Source organism: Martes martes, assembly GCF_963455335.1.
Source record: "Martes martes genome assembly, chromosome: 3".
NCBI classification, from domain to species: Eukaryota; Metazoa; Chordata; class Mammalia; order Carnivora; family Mustelidae; genus Martes; species Martes martes.
In genome coordinates, this window is record NC_137890.1 from 56,493,583 (window position 1) to 56,519,191 (window position 25,609).

The 25,609-nt window shown below is 37.4% G+C and overlaps 1 protein-coding gene across 1 annotated transcript in view; it reads left to right on the forward strand.

The window, feature by feature from the left end:
• Positions 1 to 432: 432 nt before the first annotated feature.
• LRRC63 (leucine rich repeat containing 63) overlaps positions 433 to 25,609 on the forward strand; it is a gene marked incomplete at both ends in the record, with an annotated part of 38,857 nt that continues 13,680 nt past the window's right edge. The window contains 4 exons of the mRNA XM_080799385.1: positions 433 to 517; positions 9,293 to 9,964; positions 10,444 to 10,512; positions 13,893 to 14,053. Of these exons, the coding sequence (XP_080655511.1) occupies positions 433 to 517; positions 9,293 to 9,964; positions 10,444 to 10,512; positions 13,893 to 14,053 (987 nt within the window). The remainder of the gene's footprint in view (positions 518 to 9,292; positions 9,965 to 10,443; positions 10,513 to 13,892; positions 14,054 to 25,609) is intronic.

The following is a 25,609-nucleotide window of genomic DNA, read 5'->3' on the forward strand; positions in this document are numbered from 1 at the left end:
ATCTTTTTCCGAATATGTGAAGTGATAACATTTTGAAGGTAGAGGAAAAAAATGAGTGTTGTTTCTACTGCTCTGGAAAATCAGTATTCACTAGATGATATAAGACCGGCAGACTGAATATTTTTGCTAACATGGGAAATTTTAGAATGATCCTGATTGGTAATAGTAATTGTATGTTAAGATTCTGTGTGAATTGTAAACCTAAATTTTATCTAGATTCTTTCTAGAAGTTTTAAAGAATTTTCTTTCTTATCCTCTCTTTTATAGGAATTCTGCTTGGACTCAGTACAATATTAGCACAGAATGATTTTCACTAAGATGTAATCTAGACTCTAATGAATGATTTTTCAGCAACAGTTTAAGCATAATCAAAACGTTTGCAATTCTCACTTGATTAATAGCTGTGAAAAACAGTGCTTATTGTTCATTAAAATGCAAGAGCACCCACAACTACTTCGAAGACCTTTACCTCCCAAATTCCCTAAGCTGCCTTTAAGTAAGAAGAAAGTCCATACAGGTATGTGTATTAGTCAGACATGTTATTAAGTTTATTTAGTTTTCATAGAAATTCCTCAACCTGCACAGTTCAGAATCACCATAGTAAAAGAGACACCCACTAATAACCAGTAACTTACAAATGTTTGTTGTGAGATGATTACATCCAATTCAATTCTACAATTACAGTTGATCCTCATTGTTCATGGATTCTATAGGTGCAAATTTACCTAACTGCTAAAATTATTTCTGACCCCCAAAGCAGTACCCTGTGCTGTACTTCACCCTTTTGTAATTTTATTTATTTGTCAGAGAGAGAAAGAGGGAGGGAGAGCACAAGCAAGGAGAGATGGAGGGAGAAGCAGCCTCCCTGCTGAGCAAGGAGCCTTGATAGGGGACTCGATCCCACAACCCTGAGATCATGACCTGAGCCAAAGGCAGATGCCCAACCAACTGAGCCACCCAGGTGCCGCTGTAGTTTGTCTTTTTAACTCAATGATATGGGGAATACTTCAGAGCCGTAGAGAGAGCTCTTTCTCCTTTTATAATAGGTGAACTGTATGCAGGAGAGCAGTATATAGGGTGACTCTTGGTCCTTATGACCAGGATGGTGAAAACACACGCTCCCAGTGGACATCCAACAAGGGATATGCTCTGCCTTCTTATTTCAGCTCTCATACTGTAAACAACATCCCCTTGCTTAGTCTGTTTTCAGTCTTTTCTCAGTGCCACGTTTTTAAAATTTTTGTGCTTTTTGTTGGTGATTTTGCTGTCTAAAAGAGCCCCCTGGTGCATAGTGCTTTCTTGGGTTCCTAAGCACGAAGAAGGCCTGTGCCTTATGGACAAAAAACATATATGTTGGCTAAGCTTCCTTCAGGCATGAGTTGCAGTGTTGTTGGCTGTCTGTTCAATATTAAGGAATCAACAATATATATTAAAGTGTCTTTAGGAGCTCCTGGGTGGCTCAGTGGTTAAGCATCTGCCTTTGGCTCAGGTCATGGTCCCGGGCTCCTGGGATCAAGCCCCGCATCAGGCTCCCTGCTCAGCGGGAGGCCTGCTTCTTCCTCTCCCACTCCCCTGCTTGTATTCCCTCTCTTGCTCTCTCTCTCTCTCTCTCTCTCTGTGTAAAAAAAAATAAATAAAATCTTTAAAGTGTCTTTAAATAGAAACATGTATAAAACAAGATTGTGTATTGATTGGTTGCTGATACTGTTGAGAGCAGAGACCTAGAAGAACCTAATCCTGGATTTTTCCTAGAAGCAACAGCTCAGTGTTGGATAATTCAGTGTTCACTGAGATTTTTAGAACAGAACAGTCAGAAATAACAAGAATTGACCATACTTTTGAGCACAGTGCTAGGAATTGAGGGTGTAATAGTGAGCGAAAGAGACCCTGTCCATCCTCTTCATTGATTACCCTCTGGTTGCATCAAATGATCATATAAGTAAATATAAAATTATCCTGTGATAAGTGCTATGAGGTGAAGATGAGCCACTTGAATAACTATCACTTTATATAATATACCCGTAATCCTGTACTTCCGTGTGCGGTATATTGACTCCTTACTTATAGCAATGATAAAAGTAGCATAATTCTACTTCTTTCCCCTTTCAGTCTCCTCAACCATCTGATTTTCATTGATTGTGTTCATTATTTTATAATGTATTTCCTTATTTTAGTGTCAACATTTATACTGTTAAAATATGTCTAGTCCGTAACTTGATTTACAATGTTAAATTACTACCTTTGAATCAGGCTATTAAAGATGTATAAATCAACATGCCTATACTACCTCCAATCTCCTATCCCACTGTCCCTTTCAACTTTTGTTATGTTCTTTCTACATTTCTTTAGGTGTTCTACATTTCTACATTTACAACCTGTTCTATAAAAATAATACCCACACAGTTATGTGGATTTACTGCTCACCACCAGTTCTTTTGTTGTAGTTTTTTCATTCATCTTTTAGTTGAAGTTTATCTGCTGAGTACAGGACTGACTAATTCTTTTGGGGGGGTGGGAGGGGCCTCTCCTGCTTTTTGGCAACTCAGAGGTTCTATGACCTTGGCTGTTACTAATCCCATGTTTCCAAAGGCTTTTGGTAGAGTACTTTGCATATAATAGGTGTTTAAAATATTTGTTGAATGAATTCATTAATACTTAAAATGACTCAAGTACAGTTTATAAAAATGAATATTCAAACACATTTGAAGTAAAACCCTGAAATAAATATCTATAATTTGCATATGATTCTAGATACTATAGGGAATTAATAACCTGAATGATCTGGTGCAAGCCTTTTAGCACATTTTAAGACCTTTAATCAAGTTCTAAAGATGAGTTACACATAAAATCAGAACCTTAAATAACAGTATAAGGCAACATAGAATTTATGTCCAATTAATGGTACAGATAGTACTACATAGATATGAGAGAGCATTGGGGCAGGAATGGGGCTTGAACTAAGACTTGAGAAATTAGTAGAAGTGGAATGAAATATGTTTTATAGAGGAGACCTGTATAGTTTCTGATGGCAGAGGAGTCTTTTAGAAATGTAGAAATTTAATATATTAGGAAAAAAAAAAAGAAATCATGGGGAAATGTATCAAAAACTTGGGAAGTACAGAATTGAAAAGACAGATAGCATCTTCACTGGGAGGATTTTCCTCAGCATCTCTTCCCTCCTTGAGTCAGAGTACCTTCCTTTATGCTCGCATAGTATTCTACCATTACCCCACCAAGGACTTATTCTCTGGTGTAACAGTTTTGGTTTTGTTTGTTTGTTTAGTTGGTTGGTTCGGTTTGGTTTGTTGTTGTTGTTGTTGTTTAGATTTTATTTATTTATTTGAGAGAGAGAGCACACAAGCAGGGGGAAAGGCAGAGGAGGAGGGAGAAGCAGACTCCCTACTGAGCAGGGAACCAGATGTGGGACTTGATCCCAGGACTCTGGGATCATGACCTGAGCCAGAGGCAGATGTTTAACCCGCTGAGCTGTTCAGGTGCCCCCTCTAGTGTAACTGTTTACCTGCCTAGTTTCTATACTAATTTGTGAGATGTTTGCTGGTAATATGGTCTGTGCTAGGTGGTTGTACCCTCAGCACTGTGTACAGCTGGCATATGGCATGTGTTAAATGTTTATGGAATGAATGAAAATGGTTAAGTGTGGGCTATATTAATCAAGAAAAATGGATTGAATAAGGCTTAATGTAGACTTTGAAAGAAGAAAATGATTTCAGTTGGTTCATAAGAGAAGGTATTCCACACGGTGTGATCAACCTAAGAAATGAAATTACACATGAGTAGTGTGGGCTTTGTGGTTGTCAGTAATAATTAGAGTATCCGGAGGTTTCCACTGGAAGTTAATGAGTCATTACCCAGCAAGGTTAGGTGAAGTGGATCCAATTCACATAGGTTTTATTCACCAAACTAAGGAATCTGAGTTATCACTGATAAGATTCAGATAATTTGATGGAAATGTTATCAGGCTATGTCAGAAAATCAAGGTTGAAGTTAAATTGATGTCAAGTAAGATGATGGAAGTGAAAAATAGAAGGGAAAATCTGGGTTTAAAAAAAAAAATCACTTAACTGCAAGAGAAGAAGTTTAAAATGCAAGAGCCTGTGTGAAGGCACTTCATAAACTTTAGTATATGTGCTGCCGAAGCGAGCACGGCACTTCATAAACTTTAAAATCATTGTGTAGTTGTGAGACGTTACACTACTTGTAATACTTCTTACTTGGCCTGCAATTGTTTACTGACTTGCAGCAACTTGGAAAGTGCAGAAGGCCCTAGAGTGGGAGTCCAGGGATCTGAGTGCTGGGCGTAGTCCCAACACTGATATAATGCATGGCTTTGGGAATTCATTCAGTGGGTGGGTCTTATCTTTCTATTCTGAAACAGCAGAACTTAATTAGGTCAATGATTTTTCAATCCTTTTCTCCACTGTAAAACAAAGGAGATGGGACACGAATCCATCAGAACAATAGCTCACTTCCTCTTTGATTCTCATGATAGAAAAGGAGAGGGAAGTGGAGTGGGGGAGGAAAAGAAGTAGAGTATTAGAAGCTTTGGAGCTGACATATATAATTTGAGTATAGCCTGGAGGTGATTAATTGGGTGTGTTATATGTGAGGACTGAGGAATTGGAAGTATGTGGACTGAAAATTAACCCCATAAGAAGATATCAACATCCTAATCTCTACAGTTATCTTATATGGAAAAAAAAAAGTTATATGGGGTTACAGATAGAATCAAGTTAAGGATCTTGTGATGAAAGATTATTTTAGATTATCCAGGTGGGCTCAAAATGCAATCATATGTATCCTTATGAGAGAGAGGCAGAGGGAGATTATGCACACAAAGGAGAAGATGATATGAAAATGAAGCAAAGAGAGATTTGAAGATGCCGGCCTTGAGGATAAGCATGATGTGGCCACAAGCCACAGAATGCTAGCAGCACCAAAAGCTGGAAGAGGCAAGGAATGGATTCTCCATAAGAGAATCCAGAGAGAACATGGCCATGCTGACACCTGGATTTTTGGCTCAGTGATAAAATTTTGGCTTCTGGCCTCCAGAAGTGTAAGAGAGTCAATTTCTGTTGCTTTAAGCCACCAAGTTTGTGGTAATTTGTTACAGCAGCTAGAGGAAGCTAATTACAAGAGGAATCCAAGAATCCAGGATTCCAGTGTGTGTGTGTTGTGTGTGTATGCACATGTGCATGATGAGATAACAGTTGTACCTCTATGAGATAAAGAAGAACAGAAACTGTTGATGACTACACATGAGACGTTTGAGGTGCTTAGGGCTTCCAGACCCAGACTTAAGAATTACTGTATATAGAAAATTAATTAAAGTCAGATGAGGGATAATGATAGAACTTTTGGGAATACTAAATGGTAATTTGAGAAAGAAAGATTTGTCTAGAGAAAGATGAATAGCCAGGTGGCATTAATGGAAAAATGATGGTGTCCTCATGAGAGCCAAAGAAAGAGTGAATTTCATGGAGAAGAGAGTAGATTAAAGTATCAAATGCTAAAAAGAGGTCAAATAGTAATAATGTGTATCTATTAGGTTTAGCAACCAGGCATCAATAACTTTGTGATAACAGCTTTGGTAGTAGAGGTGGGAAGTTCCAAGTCATAATGGTTTGAAAAGTAAATGGGAGGACACTTTGAAAGGACAATAAAAGAAACTTTTATTATAAATTAAATATCCTTTCTAAATGCAGCACATCAAACTTAGGTTGTCTTGTTTTTTTGCATATCAAGGTAGCTGAAATTTAAAGTACTAATACCAATCAATAAAGTATATATCAACTAAAAATAAAAGAAAGTAGACTCAGATGAATTATCAGTGTATATCACAAACTTCAGGGAAACCCCTTAAAATTTTTTTTAAAAAAGTCCAATTGATATGCTAAGAGAGAAACTGAGAAACTGAATCATAAAATGCTCAGTTGAAACCAGAAAAAGAAGAAAAGGACGGGAAGATTTAAAAAAGCAGTAGCAGCAGCAGCAAAACAATAGTAAAGAATAGAAGACTTTATAAATGTGGCAGATATTAAGCCAATAATGTCCATAATTCATTACAAATTAATGGTCTAAGTATACCAATTAAAAGACAAACTGTTATAGCAGATAAACAAGACCCAACTCTCTGTTATCTATAAGAAATTTACTTTAAGTATAAAAACACAGATAGGTTAAAAGTAAAGGTGAAAAGAAAGATATACTGTACTAACACTAATTTTAAAAAAGCTGAAAAAGCTATATTGATTTCAGACAGAGCACATTCAGAACAATAAAAATTATCTGGGATAAATAGAGGTAATAATTATAAAAAAGTCAATTCTTTAAGAAGACATAATAATCTTTGACATGTATCCAAAAGAGGGAGTTAAAATATCTGAGGCAAAAACTGCTAGAATTGTTAGGAGAAATAGATAACTCCACTATTATAGTCTAAGAGTTCCACACTCCTTATCAGTAATTAGTAGATTTGCAGGTGGAAAATTAGTAAGGATATAGTTGAACCGAATAGTACCAACAATCAATAGGATCCAATTGTCTTCATCTAACAACAGCGGAAAACATCTTCCCAAACTCCTATAAGACACTCATCAAGCTAGACCACATTCTGGGCCATAAAACACACTTCCAAAGAACAGATATTGTACAATATTTGCTCTCAGAATACAATAGAGTTAAACTAAAAATTAATAACCGAAAGATATGTGGAAGTCTCAAAATATTTGGAGATTAAACAACACACTTAGCTAGGACATGGGTCAAAGAAGTCACAGAGATACTTTAAAATTGTTTGAACTAAATGAAAATAAAAATCCAACCTATCAAAATGTGTGGTACACAGCAAAAGTAGGGCTCAGAGGGTATGTATAGCCTTGAATGCATATATTAGGAAAAGAAGATTAATCTAAAACAAATACTCTAAGCTTTTACCCTGGGAAACTAGAAAAGGAGAAGACTAGGTACCCTAGTCAATCATTCAGAAGGAAATCTAGATGAACTCTAGAAGCAGAATGCCAATGCTGATGGATGCCTTCACGGGCACATTTCCGTGAATGATACGAATTCATTAAAAGATGAATAACTATCATACCACCCTCAACATGAATTTTCAGAAGTATCCAAAAGGCAAAACAATAACACAATAAAAAAAAAATGTCACTGGTTGCCAGAAGTTTGTTCAGGGAGAGGAGAAGTGTCGAACAGGTGAAGCACAGGGGAATTTTAAGGTCGTGCAATTATTTTTTAGGATATTGTAATAGTGAATGCATGACATGACGCATTTGTCAAAATCCATGGAACTGAACAACACAGAGAATGAACCCTAATGTAAACTATGGACTCTAATTAATTGTATGCCAACATTCGTTCATCAATTGTAATAAATGTACTACACTAATGCAAGATGTTAATAATAGATAAAACTGTGTGCAAGGGAGGGGAATGTATGGGAACTGTCTTCTTGTTTGTTTTTTTTAATCTAAAACTGTTCTAAAAATAAAGTCCATTAATTTAATTAAAAGTTAGATTAAATAAAGTGAAACAATAGAGAGGAGAAGAAAAGACATCAAACTGAGTGTAAATTACTTCCATTTGCCATTGAAGGGAAGGATAACTATGGTGAGATGGTGGTGTTCTGGAGTTTGTTGAGGATTTTGCTTGTGTTACCATGTTTGTTTTAATATGGGAGAGAGGGAAAAAAGGTGAAGATAGTGGTATAACCATTTTATTGAATGAGCTTGTTTTTATTAGTTTTATATAAGGAGGAAGGAAACATTCTTCTCCTCCTCCTACTGCCTTTCATACTCACATGGCACCGATCTCTCTTCCCAGGCTTTTCTCATCACTGTCCTTTATGAGCCTGGTTTCGTTTTCATATATTAAACAAATAGTTCAACCTAAATCATTACTTTTAACAAGCATGCACTCAAACCTTGCCCCTTCTCCCAGCTCAGACTAGGTCTGCTAATTTCTAAACAAGTCAAAGGAAACAGGGTCATAATAAGTTCTTCCATCTTGCTCTTTACTTCTTTTCCACAACTGATAGTTTCTGCTCCTCCATAGGTGGGGTTAGGGGTGGGGAAGAGTTAAGGAATGAAGGTAAGAATCACGCATCAGTCTCAGCACCCCCTGAAATGCCAGGAGATACAGATCAAGTAGTTTCAAGGATCCTCTTGCCTTGCTCCAACTGGAACACAGCCCTGGAAGGACTAATATTTTTTTTTTGCTACTCTGTATTAGTGGGGGGTGTGAGTAGGGGAGTAGTAAGATGTTATATTCTCCTTGTGGCATACACTCCTCTTTCTCCATAAATGCTTCTCTGAGAATTCCCCTCACATGGTTTGAGGTGTGGGAAAAATCATCCTCTTCCACCCTCCACAGGGAGGGGAAGGTCGGGAAAACACATACCACCCCAATAGTGCTATTCAGAAGTCCTCTCTCTGAATTCAGGCCAGTCTCCAGCAATCTCTTAAAAGGGTGAGAGTTGAACTTGTTTTGGCCATCTCTTTGCAAGCCTTGCCTTAATCAGTCTATCATCTCTTCCTTGGAATGCAGAGGTCCTCATCATTTATTGTACTCAACTGAGACAATAGAAAAAAAAGTCATTTCACATTCAGTCACAATGGAAAGAGAAAGCATATTTGTATAGTGAGGTACTGAAGAATGCAGGCACAGTTTATTTTCTGGACCTAAGAGAGAAAAGAACTTTTACCATTGTAACCTAACTGAACTTGTAGTACGTTGTAGCCAATATCAGGATGTTATCGTGTTTGGACATTGGTCTGCCATTTGGCATTGAAAAGAAATGTCTTTGCTTGAAGAAGTTTCAAATGAGGAAGAGAGAGATAAATAGCAAAACTTCATCCAAATCATTTTTGCCCACCCATGCTTCAGTTTTAGTAGTAACTGCTCAAAAACAAAACAAAACAAAACAAAACAAAAAACACCTCCCTTTATGTCCCATTATTCTATCAATTCTGTTGATAGAATAATATGTCCCATTATTCTATTCAGTTCCAAGAGTTTCTCCCTACCCTTTCTAAACCTAATACAATTTAGTCTTTCCACTTCTCCAGCTGATAACTCAAACTTAACCCCAGTCAGCTAAACAAAAGTCCTGATAGCTGAGCAAACATATACAGAAAATTTTAGAAGGCGAAAGAGGGGTGAGTAAATAAAGAAAAGCTATGAATGCTAACACATTAATAGTTTTGCCCCTGATACCTTGATAAATATAAACTAATTGTGTTTTCTTTTCTTTCTGGTTTAGCCAAGACTGGTAAAACTGAGCCAAAACATGTAACGTTCTTTCAAGATGAAACCACTTCAACTGAAAGAAAGAAAACTAGTTTTCCTGATGTTGTTTCAAGAAGTCAACCACAAACCCTTGTCAATATCCAAAATCTCTTTCTTGATCATTATATACAAGAAAGAGTGACTACTATTTCAATACCCAGAAAAACTTCTAAGAATGTGTATTGGCACATTCCAGAGACTGCTACTGGTTCCTTATTTTTTCCAACCTGTCATTCAGCCTCAAGTCGTGTTTTTGGGAAAGAAATAAGACAAATGAAAAGGTCAAGAAAATCCAAAGAAAAAGCATCAAAAATAAAAAATACGTATTTTGGTGACATGTTCAAAGACATTGTGATTTTCTCCTCAGAGTTCTCCAGACTTCCAAGTACCACTTCCCCAGCTATTTCTCCCAAACCCAAGGAAGTTCTATCTGCATCTACCTACACTTTTAGGCAATCTCTGATAGGTGCAAGAGCAACAGTGCCAAGCCCTATAACAAGATTTAGTCGTGTTAAAGGAGGAAGACAGTGGGCTAAACGTTTAAAACAAGATACTGCTATGGTACTAAGTATTACTCATTTTCCAGGTCCCATCTCCATACCAACACCAGTTTTGCCAAGAAAACCTCGAAGACAGTCTTTGTTAGGTAAATCCATCCTGAACATGGTTTGTAATAATGGGGTCAAGTAGAGCAAGGGAGAGAGATGGCATGAAAGCAAAGGGTGGTTATCCCTTGCGTTTGCAGTTTGGATGATGGGATCACTTTTGGTTTATACATTCAATGTATGAGCCAGAATTCAGTAGCAGAAATACTGACTTTGGAGGTCTCCCAAGGTCAAACTGGGTGCTCTACCCAGATGGTGGTAGTGGAAACCAGATGAGGAAGTTCAAAGAATCAGAAAAGTCAATATAAAAGAGCAGTGGGAATGAACAATCATTCAGAAGGTAATCTAGATGAACTCTGGAAGGAGAATGCCAATGCTGATTGATGGATGCCTTCATGGTCACATTTCCATGCATAATAGAAATTCATTAAAAGATGAATAATTATAATGAAATCACAATACCCTTAACACAAATTTTCACAGGAATCCAAAAGTTGGTTCATTTTTTTCTTTTTTCTAGAAACTCAGGTAGCAGAATCTGAAAATGTAGAAAGTACTCTGAGGCAAAGCACACCAAACCTGCCTGAAGGTAAATGCTATATCATTCTTTAAAAAACTGTGTACAAGTTTATCTCTCTATAAAAATATTCATGACTTTGTGTGTTAGTGTATGTGTGTGTGATTCATAAATATGTCTCACCTCATTTTTAGAGCCCAACTCAGCTCTTCAGGCCATTTACTTAGCAACTATTTTTTTTTTTACATTAACTTTAAACCAAACAGTCCAGATGTTGGGATCCTTAATAAAAAGGATCCTTAATCTGGGTGGGGCAGATAAACATGAAATAATGAAAATTAACTGCTTACCACATGCCAGTCACTGTTCTAAGTACTTTGGCTTTAGTTGCCCAGCAAAAACAAATGAAAAATAATCTTTAAAGAAAATTATATCATCCTAGACTCACATTATTTCTACAAATAATTTCACGAATACAGTGTGTAGTAAGCAATTCATAATTGTGAGGCACACAGAGAGAAACAAAATGAATGTGAACTAGCAAAAAAATAAACATACCAACAGGAGAACCAGATGTTAGAATTATCAGATACAGATTTTAAAATAACTTGAAGACTTTTGGTCTGTCTACAGTTGAGTAGCTTGTATTGGACAAATCCTCCCACCAAAATCAACTATTAAAGCTGCCCAAAATATAGAAAAAAGCTATTAAAGTATTGGAAAGTAACTACTATAGGCCTGACGTGAGTGACTACCATCTTTGAAATAAGGGAAGCTCATAAGTCAGCTCTCCATTTACCTTGGCTTTTGCCTGAGGTCGTTTGTGGTGTTAGAGTATAGAGCACAAGTAGAAAGGGGGAGTATAACAGAGTTGAGGAGATAGCCATCAGACTTCAGAGCTGTCAGTATAGCTGGGGCTTGATGCAAAATCTCAGAGAGGAGAGAAGTGAATCCAAATATCTGCATACATATCTGCTAATTTCTAATCTGTGCATGCGCAGGATAAAATGCTAAGAAACACAACAGAAAATACCAGCTGAGATGCAAAGGAAGTGAACATATATTTTCGTAGTGGCTTGGAAGACAATTATTGAAATTAAAGCTCTGCCAAAATGTAGGGGCCTTGTAAATACACTGAGCTTTTAGTTGAAGACCCAAAGGACCCATGTGTTAGAAATAAGGATGATGTTTTAGAAAAAGGCACAAAACTAAAGTAGATTATTCTAACAAGGCTCAAAACCAAGCCTTAATGAATCAAAGTGATACTTTTTGCCTAATCAAAGAAAATTTAACACTTGTTGGAGAGATATAGCATTAACCTGATCCTTTAAAATTCTCATCCACAATGTCCAGCATTAAATTTAAAAGAATCACAAGACATCCTAAAAACAGGATTAAAGTGAATCAGTAGAAAGGAACAGATAATAGAAACAGGCCGATAGAATCAGATACTGAAGTTTTCAAATGAGGATTTTAAAATAATTGTGACTACTGTGTTTAAGAAAATAAAGAATAGGGGCACCTGGGTGGTTCAGTTGGTAAGCGTCTGCCTTCAGCTCTGGTCATGATCCCAGGGTCCTGGGATCGAGCCCCACGTCGGGCTCCCTGCTTGGCGAGAAGCCTGCTTCTGTTTCTCCCTCTCCCACTCTCCCTGCTTGTGTTCCCTCTCTCACTGTGTCTCTTTCTGTCAAATAAATAAATAAAATCTTTAAAAAAAAATCTTAAAAAAAAAAGAAAAGAAAAGAAAGAATAAGTTGGAGAATTTTACTAGAGAACTAGAATTTTTGTTTTTAAAACCAAGAGTCAAAATTCTGGAACAGGGGGCACCTGGATGGCTCAGTGGGTTAAAGCCACTGCCTTCGGCTTGGGTCATGATCCCAGGGTCCTGGGATCGAGCCCCTCATCGGGCTCAGCAGGGAGCCTGTTTCCCTTCCTCTCTCTCTCTGCCTGCCTCTCTGCCTACTTGTGATCTCTATCTGATAAATAAAATCTTAAAAAAAAAATTCTGGAACAGAAAAAATAATATAATAAATTAATGATTCAATTAATGATTAAACATAGAACATTCCAACTATAGAACTTTCTCTTTTTTCCTAGTTTAATTTACTTATTGTGAAATGATTACCGCAAGAAAGTAATATCTATCACCCTACATTTTTCTTGTTATGAGAATTTTTAAGATTTCAAATATACAGAACAGTATTGTTAATTATAGCAACCATAGGACTCTCTTAGTGCGTTATCCCTCCCAATAGTTCTGTACCATTATCTGTGACATCAATTAACTTCTCAGTCTCCTCCACATCATAAGCTGAAACGAGTCATGCTGCTACTTCTGATTTATTGAGATTGTCCCACTCTGATGGTTCCTTCCTTGAAAAGTTTCAGGTGTGAGTTTAATGGTCTTCAGATCCTTCAGAGATCCATCAGGGAATTTGTACTTAATCTCTCCACCTCCATTTCCTTCATTTCCACTCAAAAACCAAAGGTTTGGACTAGTCCATGAGGATAGGTGAGCTGGGGGCAGGCCACAGACTTAGGTCTTAACTCACTCTCCTTTCCTTCTTGCTCCACTCTCTCCCAAAACAAGGACTCTATCATATCACACATCTTTGTGCTGCAGTTAACTTTCACACCTATTGATCTGAATGGGCACACAGGGCCCATTTTATAAATAGAAAATGAACACTGTTTCTCTGGTCTAAGATGCATTATTTCCTCTTGCTGAAACAGTGGCATAAGAATTACTGAGATTGTAAAATATGTTGCTGCAAATAATGCTGCAAGAATGGCTGTGAATATAAAATTTATATTACAAAATTTCAAAATATTTTCCTGCTGCACTTAGGTGCATAGTTGGATAGGACATTTTTGATAGAAAGTGAAGCCCACAAGGGTCATGATAAAGTAAATTTAGATGATCTCTGTTTGGCTAACTTCTGAGTTGTTCGGATTTTTCTTCTTGTATGGGGTCTTCAAACTGAGAGAAGGAAACTGAATTACATATGCACTTGAAACACGCATCAAGATGGTATTAGGAGAAAAAGCAAGGTTGTTCCTTGGGAGGTGATCTCTATCTGACTTAGATTATATGATGTCCTTTATTAGTTTTATGAAGCAAGAAGCTCCTTATGTAAATTAATAAAATTTAAAAAATACATTTTTACATACAACACAAAAAGACTGAGATTGGTGCCTTTCTTTTTGAAAGGCAATTGTACTATCTAATATGTGGAAAACATACACACACACACAACAACAACAACAACAACAACACCCAGTTTAGCAACAAGGTGAGATTGGGTGGGGGAAGGTTATGAGGAATCTCTTCCAGAGGATTTACACAGCTAACCTATTTATGATGATTCACTGTTATTATATCATCAATACTTTTTAACTTTCATTCTAAGTGCTAACACAGTTGAGTCTTGTGTTTTCTTCTGTTTACTTAGGTATTGTTAAATCTAGAAAACAAGAGGAATCACAGGTACATCTCATACGTGGTGGAGGTCTTAAGACTATTAATGCAACACGATATGAAACAATAATAGCCATGACCAACCTTGCCATAGTAAACTGTCAAATATATGGAAGAAATGCACTTAATCTTAAGGTATGCTAGATCTTTTTAATGGCAACTTCTTTTTGTATTACCTATTATTTTTACTTTAGGTTTCTTAATTTAGGTTAATTTCCATGTTATTGAAGGGATCTTTCCTGTTGCAATAGAGATTCTCCAGGAACACATTCAGATTTATCTCTAAACCTGTGTCTTAGTTTGCTTTCATTCCAGTTTCTTAAAATGTTAAGATCCAAAGCAATTATAGTGTTTTTTCATTATCTATCATGATTAAAAAAAAAGTAGGATTCAGAATTATCATATTTTAAAGTTATCAGCAATCTTTGACCCCTGTGCCAAATCTAGCAACAGGCTGACTTTTTGCTGAACATGAACCTGGTATGATGAATAGCAATAATAATAGTTACCATTTATTAAGCACCCACTATGTGCAAAGAAAATGTTACTCTTAAAATGGGTATTATAATCTTCATTGTGCAGATAGAAGCACTGAAGCCCAATGAAAATAGCTTGTGAAAGACTACACAGCAAACAAGTAGTAGAGCTAGGGTTTGAAGGCAGGCCTCTTTGACCTCAAAATCTATGCATTTTATTTTAAATTTTGTTTTGAAATAAGTTCAAACTCATAGAAAAATTGCAAAAATAGGAAAAGCTATAAGAGTTTCTTGGGGGAAATTAGGGATTCAAAAATGCCTCTGCATACTGGGGGATTTAAAAAGCTAGGTGCATAGGGCACCTGGGTGGCTCAGTGGGTTGAGCCGCTGCCTTCGGCTCGGGTCGTGATCTCAGGGTCCTGGGATCGAGTCCCGCATCGGGCTCTCTGCTCGGCAGGGAGCCTGCTTCCCTCTCTCTCTCTCTGCCTGCCTCTCTGTCTACTTGTGATCTCTCTCTGTCAAATAAATAAATAAAATCTTTAAAAAAAAAAAAAAAAAAAAGCTAGGTGCATGGCCAGCACAGGATGCATTCTCAGAAAGACCCAAGAAGATTCCAAGCTTTCACCACCTTTTAATGGTCTAGCTAAGCATTGAAAGGGTGCCCCTGAATAGAGCCAATCCGAAAAGACCAGAAGAAATATTATTCTCTCTCCTCCCAGTCCTGTTGTACAGGACTCTTTCAAAACACTAACTGAACACAAGCTAAAGGAGCACAGATTTCAAAGACAACATGTGAGAATGTAAAGACAACAAAAACAATTTAGAAAAATCACCAAACTAACAGCAACAGCCCACAGCAAGCAACAAAAATAAACACCGAGAAGGGGGATAGTATAGTTTTTGGAGTTACCACATTATAATATTCAAAGTATTTAGTTTTCAACAAAAAATATGTGACATGTGAAGAAACAATATGGCCTAGTCATTGTAGAAATTAATAGAAGCTGTCTCTGAGGAAGCACAGACATTGGACTTGCTAGAAAAAACCTTTAACTCAACAGTCTTAAATATGCTGAAGTAGCTAAAAAATGAAGAAGAGGAAGAATGATATGTGAGCAGAGATTTATCAAAAAAGAGATAGAAATTATAAAGGGGAGGGGTGCCTGGGTGGCTCAGTCATTAAGCGTCTGCCTTCGGCTCAGGTCATGATCCCAGGGTCCTGAGATCAAGCCCCACATTGGGCTCCCTACTTAGCAGGGAACCTGCTTCTTCCTCTTCCTCTGCTGCTCCCCTGGCTCATGCTCTCTCCCCTCACCACCCCACCCTGGCCCCGGCAAATAAATAAATAAAATCTTAAAAAAAAAAAAAAAGAAAAAGAAATTATAAAGGAGAAACAAAAAGAGCTGAAAATTATAATAACCAAAACATTGGAAGCTTTCAATAGTAGGATTGAGCAGGCAAAAGAAAGAATCACAGAACTGGAAGATAGGTCAATTGAAATCACCCAGTATGAGGAACAGAAGAAGAGGATGGGGAAGAAGAAGAAGGGGAAGAAGGATAAGAAGGAGAAAAAGGAGGAGGAGGAGGACGAGGGGAAGGGGAAGAACAAAGGGAAGGGGAAGAAGGAAAAGGAGAAGAAGAAAAAAAATGCACAGAGGCTAAGAGACCAGATACCATCAAGTGAGCCAAATAGAGGTAATGAAAGTCCTAGAAGAAGAGGAGAAAGAAGAGAGCAGAAAGAATATTTGAAGAAATAATGGCCAAAACCTTCCCAAATTTGATTAAAGCTACAAATCTATAGATCCAAGAAGCTTAACAAATTCCAAGAAGGGTAAACACAAAGAGATTCACAATGAGACACATTATAATCAAATTGTCAAAAACTGGAGAAAAATCTCGAGAACAGCAAGAGAGGAATGATTTGTCATGCATAAGGGATCCTAAAAATTAATAGCCAGTTTGTCAACAGAAACCACAGAAGCCAGAAAGGAATGGGATGACATTTTTAAAGTAATGAAAGAAAAGCAATTTCTCAGCCAAGAATCCTATATCCAGCAAAACTATCTTTTGAAAAACAAATGAGAAATTAAGATGTTCTAAGGTAACCAAAAGCTCAGGGAGTTCTTCAGGCTGTAATGAAAAGACATTAGACAGCAACTCAAAACCTTAGAAAGAAATAAAGGAATCTGGTAAAGGTAACTACACAGGTAAATATAAAACTCAGTATTATTCTATTTTTGGTTTGCAACACTTCTTTTTATTCCCTATGTGATTTAAAGATAAATACATAAAATAATAATTATAAATCTATGTTAATGGACACACAATGTATAAAGATGTCACTTTTGTGGGGCACCTGGGTGGCTCAGTGGGTTAAAGCCTCTGCCTTCAGCTTAGGTCATGATCTCTCAGGGTCCTGAGATCGAGCCCCGCATCAGGTTCTCTGCTCAGCGGGGAGCCTGCTTCCCCCTCTCTCTCTCGGCCTGCCTCTCTGTCTGCTTGTGATCTCTGTCTGTAAATAAATAAATAAAATCTTTAAAAAAATGTCACTTTTGACAATATATCATAAAGTAGGGCAGGGATGGAGTTGTATGGGAACAAAGATTTTACATGCTATTGAAATTAACTTGGTATCAATCCAAATTAGATTGTTAAAAATTAAAGATGCCAACTGTAATCCCCATGGTAACAACTACTAAGAAACTATCTTAAAAATATATACAAAAGAGAATGAGAAGAAAATCAATATGGCAGATCACAAAATAATTAAACTCCAAAAAGGCAGTAATCAAAGAACAACAATAAAAAAAATTTTGGAAAAGGCAAAATCATAAAGACAGTAAAAATAAACAGTGGCTGCCAGGAATGTTGGAGGAGGGAGGGAAGAATGAGCAGGAGGGGTATAGGGGATTTGGGGGACTATAAAATTTTTTTGTGTGGTACTGTGCTAATGGATTCATTTCATTATACATTTGTCAAAACCCATGGAATATTCAACACAAAGTTCGAACTCTAATGTAAATCATGGACTTGGGTTGATAATGATGTGTGTTAATGTTGGTTCATTGATTATAACAAATACATCATACTGGTGTATGGAATGTTGACATTGGGGACCAGGGGAATGTGAGTAAAAGGGAATGTGGAGAAGAAAAATCTCAGATCAATAACCTCACTCTACATCTTGAAGAACTTGAACAAAGGAGCAAAGTAAACCTTAAACTAGCAGCAAGAAGGAAGTAAGAAAGATTACAACAGAGATTAATGATATAGAGATAGAAAAGCAGTAGAATCGGGGCACCTGGGTGGCTCAGCGGGTTAAAGCCTCTGCCTTCGGCTCAGGACGTGGTCTCAGGGTCCTGGGATCAAGCCCTGCATCGGGGTCTCTGCTCGGCAGGGAGCCTGCTTCCTCCCTCTCCCTCTGCCTGCCTCTCTGCTTACTTATGATCTCTGTCAAATAAATAAATAAAATCTTAAAAAAAAAAAAAGAAAAAGAAAAGAAAAGCAGTAGAAGCAACAAAACCAAAAGTTAGTTCTTTAAAAGGATCAATGAAATTGACAAATCTTTAGCTAAACTAAGAAAAAAAAAAAAAGAGAGAGAGAAAGCAAATAACTAAAGCCAGAAATGAAAAGGAAGACATTACTACTGGCCTTATAGAAATAAAAGGGGTTATAACAGAATACTGTGAACAATTGTGTGCCAACAAATTAAATATCTTAGATGAAATGGCAAAATGTTTTAGAAAAGCACAAATTACCAAAACTGACTCAACAGCAAATAGAAATCTGAGTAGACCTATAATGAATAAAGAGATCGAATGAATAATCAAAAGCCTCCCAACAAAGAAAAGCCCAGGACCACAAGGTTTCATGGATGCATTCTGCAAAACAGTTAAAGAAAAATGAATACTTATACCTCTCAAAATCTTCTAAAAAAAACAATAAACACGGAGGGAATACCTCTAATGGTATTCTGAACCCAGTTCCACCATGGTGGCGGGAGTAGTTCCCCCACACCACCAGGCAATTCTTAGACACCAGCTGGGTGCCTACAATTCAACTCAATTTTGCCACTACTTAGAGCTAACACCAGATTCCATAGGTAAAATGCTCAGTCCCTCAAGACCGCCTTCCAACTCACAATGCCAATCACAAGCCCAGGTTGGTACCTGTACCGCTGACCACTGCACCGCTGTAAATTAGAGGTTCCCCAGAACCATTGCTTCAGTTCAATTAATTGGCTGGAGTGGCTCACAAAACTCAGGAATCCCATTTACTTACTAGATAACTGGTTTATTATAAAGGATATTAAAGGAATTAAAGGATAAGAGTCAACAGTCAGATGTAGAGATACATAGGACAAAGTATAGAAAAAGGATATGGAGATTCCATGCCCTCTCCAGGCACAACGACCCAAATCTCCACATATTTACCAACCTGGACACTCTCCAAACCCTGTCCTCTTGGTTTTTATGAAGGCTTTATTACATAGGCATAATTGATTAGACCATTGGCCTTTGGTGATTGAACTCAATATCCAACCCCTTTCCCCTCTCTGGAGGAATGGAGTTAGTGAGGCAGAAAGTGCCAACTCTCTAATCACATAGTTGGTTCCCCTAGAAACCAGCCTCCATCCTTCAGTGCTTTCCAAAAGTCACCTCATTAACATAAATCCAGTTGTGGAAAGGGACCTGTTATGCATTTCACCTTTATGGCTCTGAAGTGATTTCAGGAACTGAGGACAGGGGATCAAATATAATAAAAGATGTTCCCACTGCTCTTATGATTCCTTCAAGAATTTGGAGACCTGTGAGTCAGGAACTTCGAATGAAAACCAAATATACATGAGAGATATATTTTGGTCATCTGAGTGACCCAAATACATATTCTTTGAATTAGAATATCACAATCTCGGGACGCCTGGGTGGCTCAGTCAGTTAAGCGACTGCCTTCAGCTTGGGTCATGATTCCAGGGTCCGGGATTGAGTCCTGCATCAGGCTCCTTGCTCAGCTGGGAGCCCGCTTCTCCCTCTGCCTCTGCCTGCCACTCTGCCTGCTTGTACTCTCTCTCTCTCTCTGACAATTAAATAAATAAAACCTTTAAAAAAAAAAAAAGAATATCACAATCTCTAACACATTCTGTGTTGTCACTGTAACCTAGATGCCAAAGGAACAAAAGACACCAAAGAAAACCACAATCAACACCCCTTATGAATATAGATAAAAATCCTCAGCAAAATACTGAATCCAAAAATACTGATTCAGCAAACTGAATCCAAAAAATTAAAAGGATTATATGTAATAACAAAGGGACATTTATTCTTGAAATAAAAGGATGATTCAAAAAGAAAATCAATACACATTAAACATAATATGTATATATATACATATTATTATACATAAAAATACAATAGTCATAAAGAGAAAAAACATAATCATCTTAATTGATGCAGAAAAGGCATTTGACAAGACTTAGTTTTTTGAAAAGATTAATAAAATTTCTAAATCCATAATATGATTGATTAAGGAAAAACAAAAGAAAACTCTAAATATCAAATCAAAATTTTTAAAAAGGGGACATCACCACATGTCTCATAGACATCAAAATAGAAAATCTCAAAACACTAAGAACAACCTTAGTTGTGGCACGGCTGTGATGAAATGGAAAAATTCCTTGGAAAACAACCTGATAAAACAGATACAACAAGAAATAGAACACCAGTATAGTTTTGTGCCTGTAACAAAATCTAATTAAAATTTTAGTTAAGAGCCTTTACACAAAGAAAGTTCTAGGCACATAGGACTTCCCCGGTGAATCTATCAAATATTTAAGGAAGAAATAACACTAGTTTGCATGAACTCATTTTATGATACCTGTATAACTTCCACACCAAGGCCAGACAAGGATATTATAAGAAAGGAAAATTATAGACCACTATTTTTCATAAATTAAGTGCAAAAATTCTCAAGAAAATATTAGCAATCAAATTCAGCAATATCAAAAATTAAAAGTGAAGGATAATGTATCATGACTAAATGAAGCTTTCACAAGAAAAGATTTTCAACAATATCATCTCCATAAATGCCCATTTAAGATGAAATAAAGGGGCACCTGGGTGGCTCAGTTGGTTAAGCATCTGACTTCAGCTTAGGTCATGATCCTGGGGTCTTGGGTTGGAGCCTCCCGTTGGGGCTCCCAGCTCACAGAGGAGCCTGCTTCTGCCTCTCCTTCTGCGCCTCCCCCGGCTTGTGTTCTCTCTCTCTCTCTCTCAAATAAATAAAATCTTTTAAAAAAAGATGAAAGAAAACAAATATACCTCTAAGCAAACTAGGGTTAAAGGAAACCTTTCATAATTAAATAAACAGTATCTATGAAAACTCTGCCACCAACACCGTACATAATCAGTAAGGACTGAATACTTTCTCCCTAAGATAGGTGCAAGGCAAGAAAATTTTTTCCTTCACTTTTATCCTACGTTGTAATGATGATTTTAGCCACTTACATAAGATAAGAAAGATTAGGAAGAAGTAAAACTATCTTCAACTATATAGTTGAAATATGACACAACTGTTTATGTAGCGAATCTTAAGGAATCTCAAAACAATCCTACCAATAAGTAAATTTAGCTGGTTGCTGGAAACAAAGTCAAAAGTTTAAAAACTAACATAGGACTATCACCAGGGGCAAAGTCATAGAGGTCATCTAGAATTCTGCCACACACACACACGAAAAAGAAAAAGAGAAAGGACAGAAGACTTTGACAGATCTTTACAAAGGATGATATACTAAGGGCCAACCAGAACATGAAAATGTTCTCGTCATTGCTCATCAAGGATGGCAAATTGAAACCACAGTCAGATTGCACAGCATATTCTTTAGAAAGACTAAAATTAAAAAACTCAGGAGGGGGTCAGTTAAAAAAAAAAAACAAACAATCTCTGGTAGTATATTCCCTTATTTGTTTTTCATGTGGTGAGCGTTTTGATTTGCTGATTCTTTCCATTCTGTTTTTTATTTTATTAATTTTTGCTCTTTATTATTAATATCTTTCTTCTTTTGGAAGGATTTATTTGCTGTCTTTTTCTAACTTCTTTATATGAATGTGGGCATCACTGATTTTCAGCCTTTCCTCTTCTTGTTTATGTATTTAAGACTCCAAATTTTTCTGTAATCATAACTTTAACTCCATCCCCCAATGTTCAAAAATGTCATATTATTGAATATTTTAATTTTGAAATGATTTAAAAGTTACAGAGGTGTTGCAAGAAAAGTACAAAGGAAGCTCGCAGAAGTACTTCATTACCCCTGAATACTTAAGCACATATTCCGTGCAAGCAAGGACATTCTCCTACGTAACCATAGGGCAGCCTTAAAAATCGGGAAATTATTATTGATTCATTACTCTATTCAACCAAGAGATCCCATTTGAAGTTTGCTAATTTACCCCATAATGTTCTTTATCACAGAGGGATCTAATCCAGGGTCACAAGCTGAATACAGTTGTTTCAGTTTCTTTCAAGCTGGTATGTTTCCAGCTTTCTTTGACTTTCATGACTTGAAACTTAAAAATTACAGGCAAGTTATTTTGTAAAATGTGCATTATTGTGGGTTTTTCTTATATTTTCCAGTGATTAGATATAGGTCATTCAATGTTGGCATTAATATCTCAAAAGTTTTTCTTCAATTTTATCTTATCACATAGTACATGATTTCAATTTATCCCATTACTAATAGGGTTTACTTAGATTACTTGTTTAAAGTGGTATCTTTAGAGCTCCACTGTTACTCTTTCTTCCCCTTTGCACTTAATATGTAAAAACTATGCAAATAATCCTATTTATCATCAAATGTTCAATTTGTTTCATGTGGTGAGTATAATCTGTTATACTGTTACTGATTTTTATTCTTAAATTGTTCTAGATTTCATTAGTAAAAGCCATTCAAGTTGGTTTCTGTGTCCTTTTGACATTTACCTGTCTTTTGCTGTGGCTGGTATTGGCTGGGGATCCCAGAGCCCTCTGAGCTGGGGCTACCCTGGTGGGATGGTTGGAGTGGAAATGGATATGGGCTGGGGTGGTTCTAGGATTCTTTGCGCAGAGGGTTCTCTGACGGAACAGCTGGAGCTGAAGTGGGTGCAAGTGGTCCTAGCATGCTCAGTTCAGGGTCACTCTGATAGGGTGGCTGGAGCTGAGACGGGGCACAGACCAGGGTGTACTGGGGTGCTCTGTGCAGGGGGTGCTAATGGGGTGGCTGGAGCTGAGGCAGGGGGCACGCTGGGGGTTCCTTGGGATGTTTTGCATAGGGAATACCCTGGTGGGGCTGCTGGGGCCAAACAGGCATGAGCCAGGAAGTCCTACAGCACTCCACTAGGGGCGCCCTAACAAGCCATCTGGAGACAAAGTGGGTCACGCCTGGAGTGTTCTGGGGTGGTTCGCACCTGCACCACCTTGCCTTGATGGCTGGAGCTGTAGTGAGTATTGACTAGGAGTGTCCCAGTGTGTACCATCTTGGAGCTGCCTTAATGGGGTGGTTAGAGCTGGCGTGGGCTAGGGGACCAGGGCTCACTAAGACAAGCAGACTCACTCTGGTGCCCAGAGCCTGCTCCGGTCTGTTCTGTCCGTGGAGAGGAAATGTTAAATGTGGTGTTCACCAGCCCCTCCAGTCCGTAGAGTTCCAGCAGCTCCCCACCATTTGGCAGGGTTCTAGGGCTGCATCTTTTATATTCTAGTTGCTCTTTGAAACCATGGCTTTTTCCTCTGTGTAGATGAATCTGGTACTGGTCCCTCAGTACTGTCCCTTCCCACTGCAGTTCCAGAGGAAGTGTTGGTTGGGTGGGGTGGGGGGCTGCCTTACCGTGTTTCCATCTCTTCTGATGTTCTCTGCATGGTCTCTCTATCTTTTGTTGTGCAGAAGCCATTCAGTCAACCCTCAGTTCTTCAGGAGGAATTGCTCTGTAAATAGATGTAGAAGGGGCAAGTGCATGGAGAAGGTGAGTTCAGGGTCTCTCCATGTCACCATCTTGGACCAGAAACCTCAAAATGCTTTATTTTGATCCAAGCTTCAATCTCTATAGAGATTTCTGGTTAACTTTTTCTCCTAGGGCTGTAGCCTTTCAGCCCTTTCATACCAAGTCTGAGACCCCCTTGTCCTCGGTAAGCCGTGAATTCCAATTTTTACACTCTCTAGTCCTATTAGACTAGGTATAATTCTGCTCAACTTAGCTTGTCCACAGCTTTTGATTAGGCAAATGACTTAGGGAGAAAAGTAGTGTTCTGTCTACCATCCTGAGATTCTCTTCTTTCTAGAAGTTTGGCTTATTAAGACCTAGCTACCTTGGTAATTCTCCAAGCATTTATTGTGTTGTGTTTGTTTACCTTTTTGGTTTTAGTGAGAAGGTTGGTTTGAAATAAGGTCTTTAACCATTAGGATAAGTGAACAATCAGATTATCTGGTTTTGTAATGAACTACTTTTTTTTTTTTTTTAAAGATTTTGTTTTTGAGTAATCTGCACAGCTAACATGGGTCTTGAACTTACAACCCCGAGATCAAGAGTCACATACTCTATTGACTGAGCCAGCCAGGTGCCCTTTGAAGTGAATTACTTTATTACTTTATTTATTTATTCATTCATTTATTTCTTCATTCATTCATTCATTCATTCATTACATGGGGCTTGAACTCACAACACTGAGATCAACACCTGAGTTGAGATCAAGAGTAGGATGCTTAACCGACTGAGATATTCAGATGCCCCAGGAATTAATTACTTTAAATCAGAGATTGGTGAGTTTTTCTGCAAAGGGTTGGATATAAAATCTTAGACTTTGAGGATTGCATGGTCTCTGTCACTCAAGTCTGTTATATAATGCAAAAGCAGCTATATACAATACTTAAACTTAGGAGCATGGCTATGTTCCAGTAAAACCTTAACTTAGAAAAACAGGTGGCAGAGTGTAATTTGCTAATCCTTGCTTTAGATGGAGACGAATGTAGCTTTTAAAGAGTTGGATGGAGCTAGTGAAGAAAAACTTTATTTCCACAGCTATTATAATATTATTTTTAAAAAATTTTCACTCTGGAGTAGAATCTTAAGCTCTGTGGGGGTGATATAAAAGAATTAAAAGTCATAATTCCTGATCTAATTCAGGGCCTTATTAAAAGAAGTAGACTTTCTATGAACAAAAACCTACACAAAACAAGTGTATTGATTAATCTAATACAGACCCAAGATATAAGTACTTAATGGTTGCTAGAGCAGTTCAAGAGATTGGGAAGACCTCCACATTCTTAGTGCTTAGTACTTTGTTCCCCCCTTATTTTGAAATTTAATTTAATTTTACTTTATTTTTTATTATTAACATATAATTTATTACCTGTTTCAGGGGTACAGGTCTGTAATTCATTGGTCTTACACAATACACACTACTCACCATAACACAAACCTTCAATGTCCATCACCTAGATGCCCCATCCCTTCCAGGTGTGGAAGGGTCCACTCCAGCACCTCAGTTTGTTTTCTGAGGTTAAGAGTCTCTTATGGTTTATCACCCTGTCTGGTTTTGTCTTGTTTCATTTTTCCTCTCTTCCCCTATCATCCTCTGCCTTATTTCTCAAATTCCACATATCAGCAAGATCATATAATTGTCTTTCTCTGATTGACTTATTTCACTTAGCATAATACCCTTTAGTTCCATCCACATTGTTGCAAATGGCAAGATTTCATATTTTTGATGACTCCTCTGATCTTTATTATTTCTCTTCTCCTGCTGGGTTTAGGCTTTATTTGCTCTCCTTTCTCTAAGAGACCTTCCTTGTTTCTTGAGAAAGGCTTGTACTGCTATATATTTTCCTCTTAGGACTGCTTTTGCTGCATCCCATATATTTTGAACAGTTGTGTTTTCGTTTTCATTTGTTTCCGTGAATTTTTTTAAATTCTCCTTTAATTTCCTGGTTGACACATTTATTCTTTACTAGGATGCTCTTTAGACTCAATGTATTTGAGTTCTTTCCACCTTTCCTGTTGTTATTGAGTTTGAGTTCCAAAGCATTGTGGTCTGAAAATATGCAGGGAATGATCCCAATTTTTGGTACCAGTTGAGACCTGATTTATGACCCAGGATGTGATCTATTCTGGATAATGTTCCGCATGCACTAGAGAAGAATGTGTATTCTGTTATTTTGGGATGGAATGTTCCAAATATATCTGTGATGTCC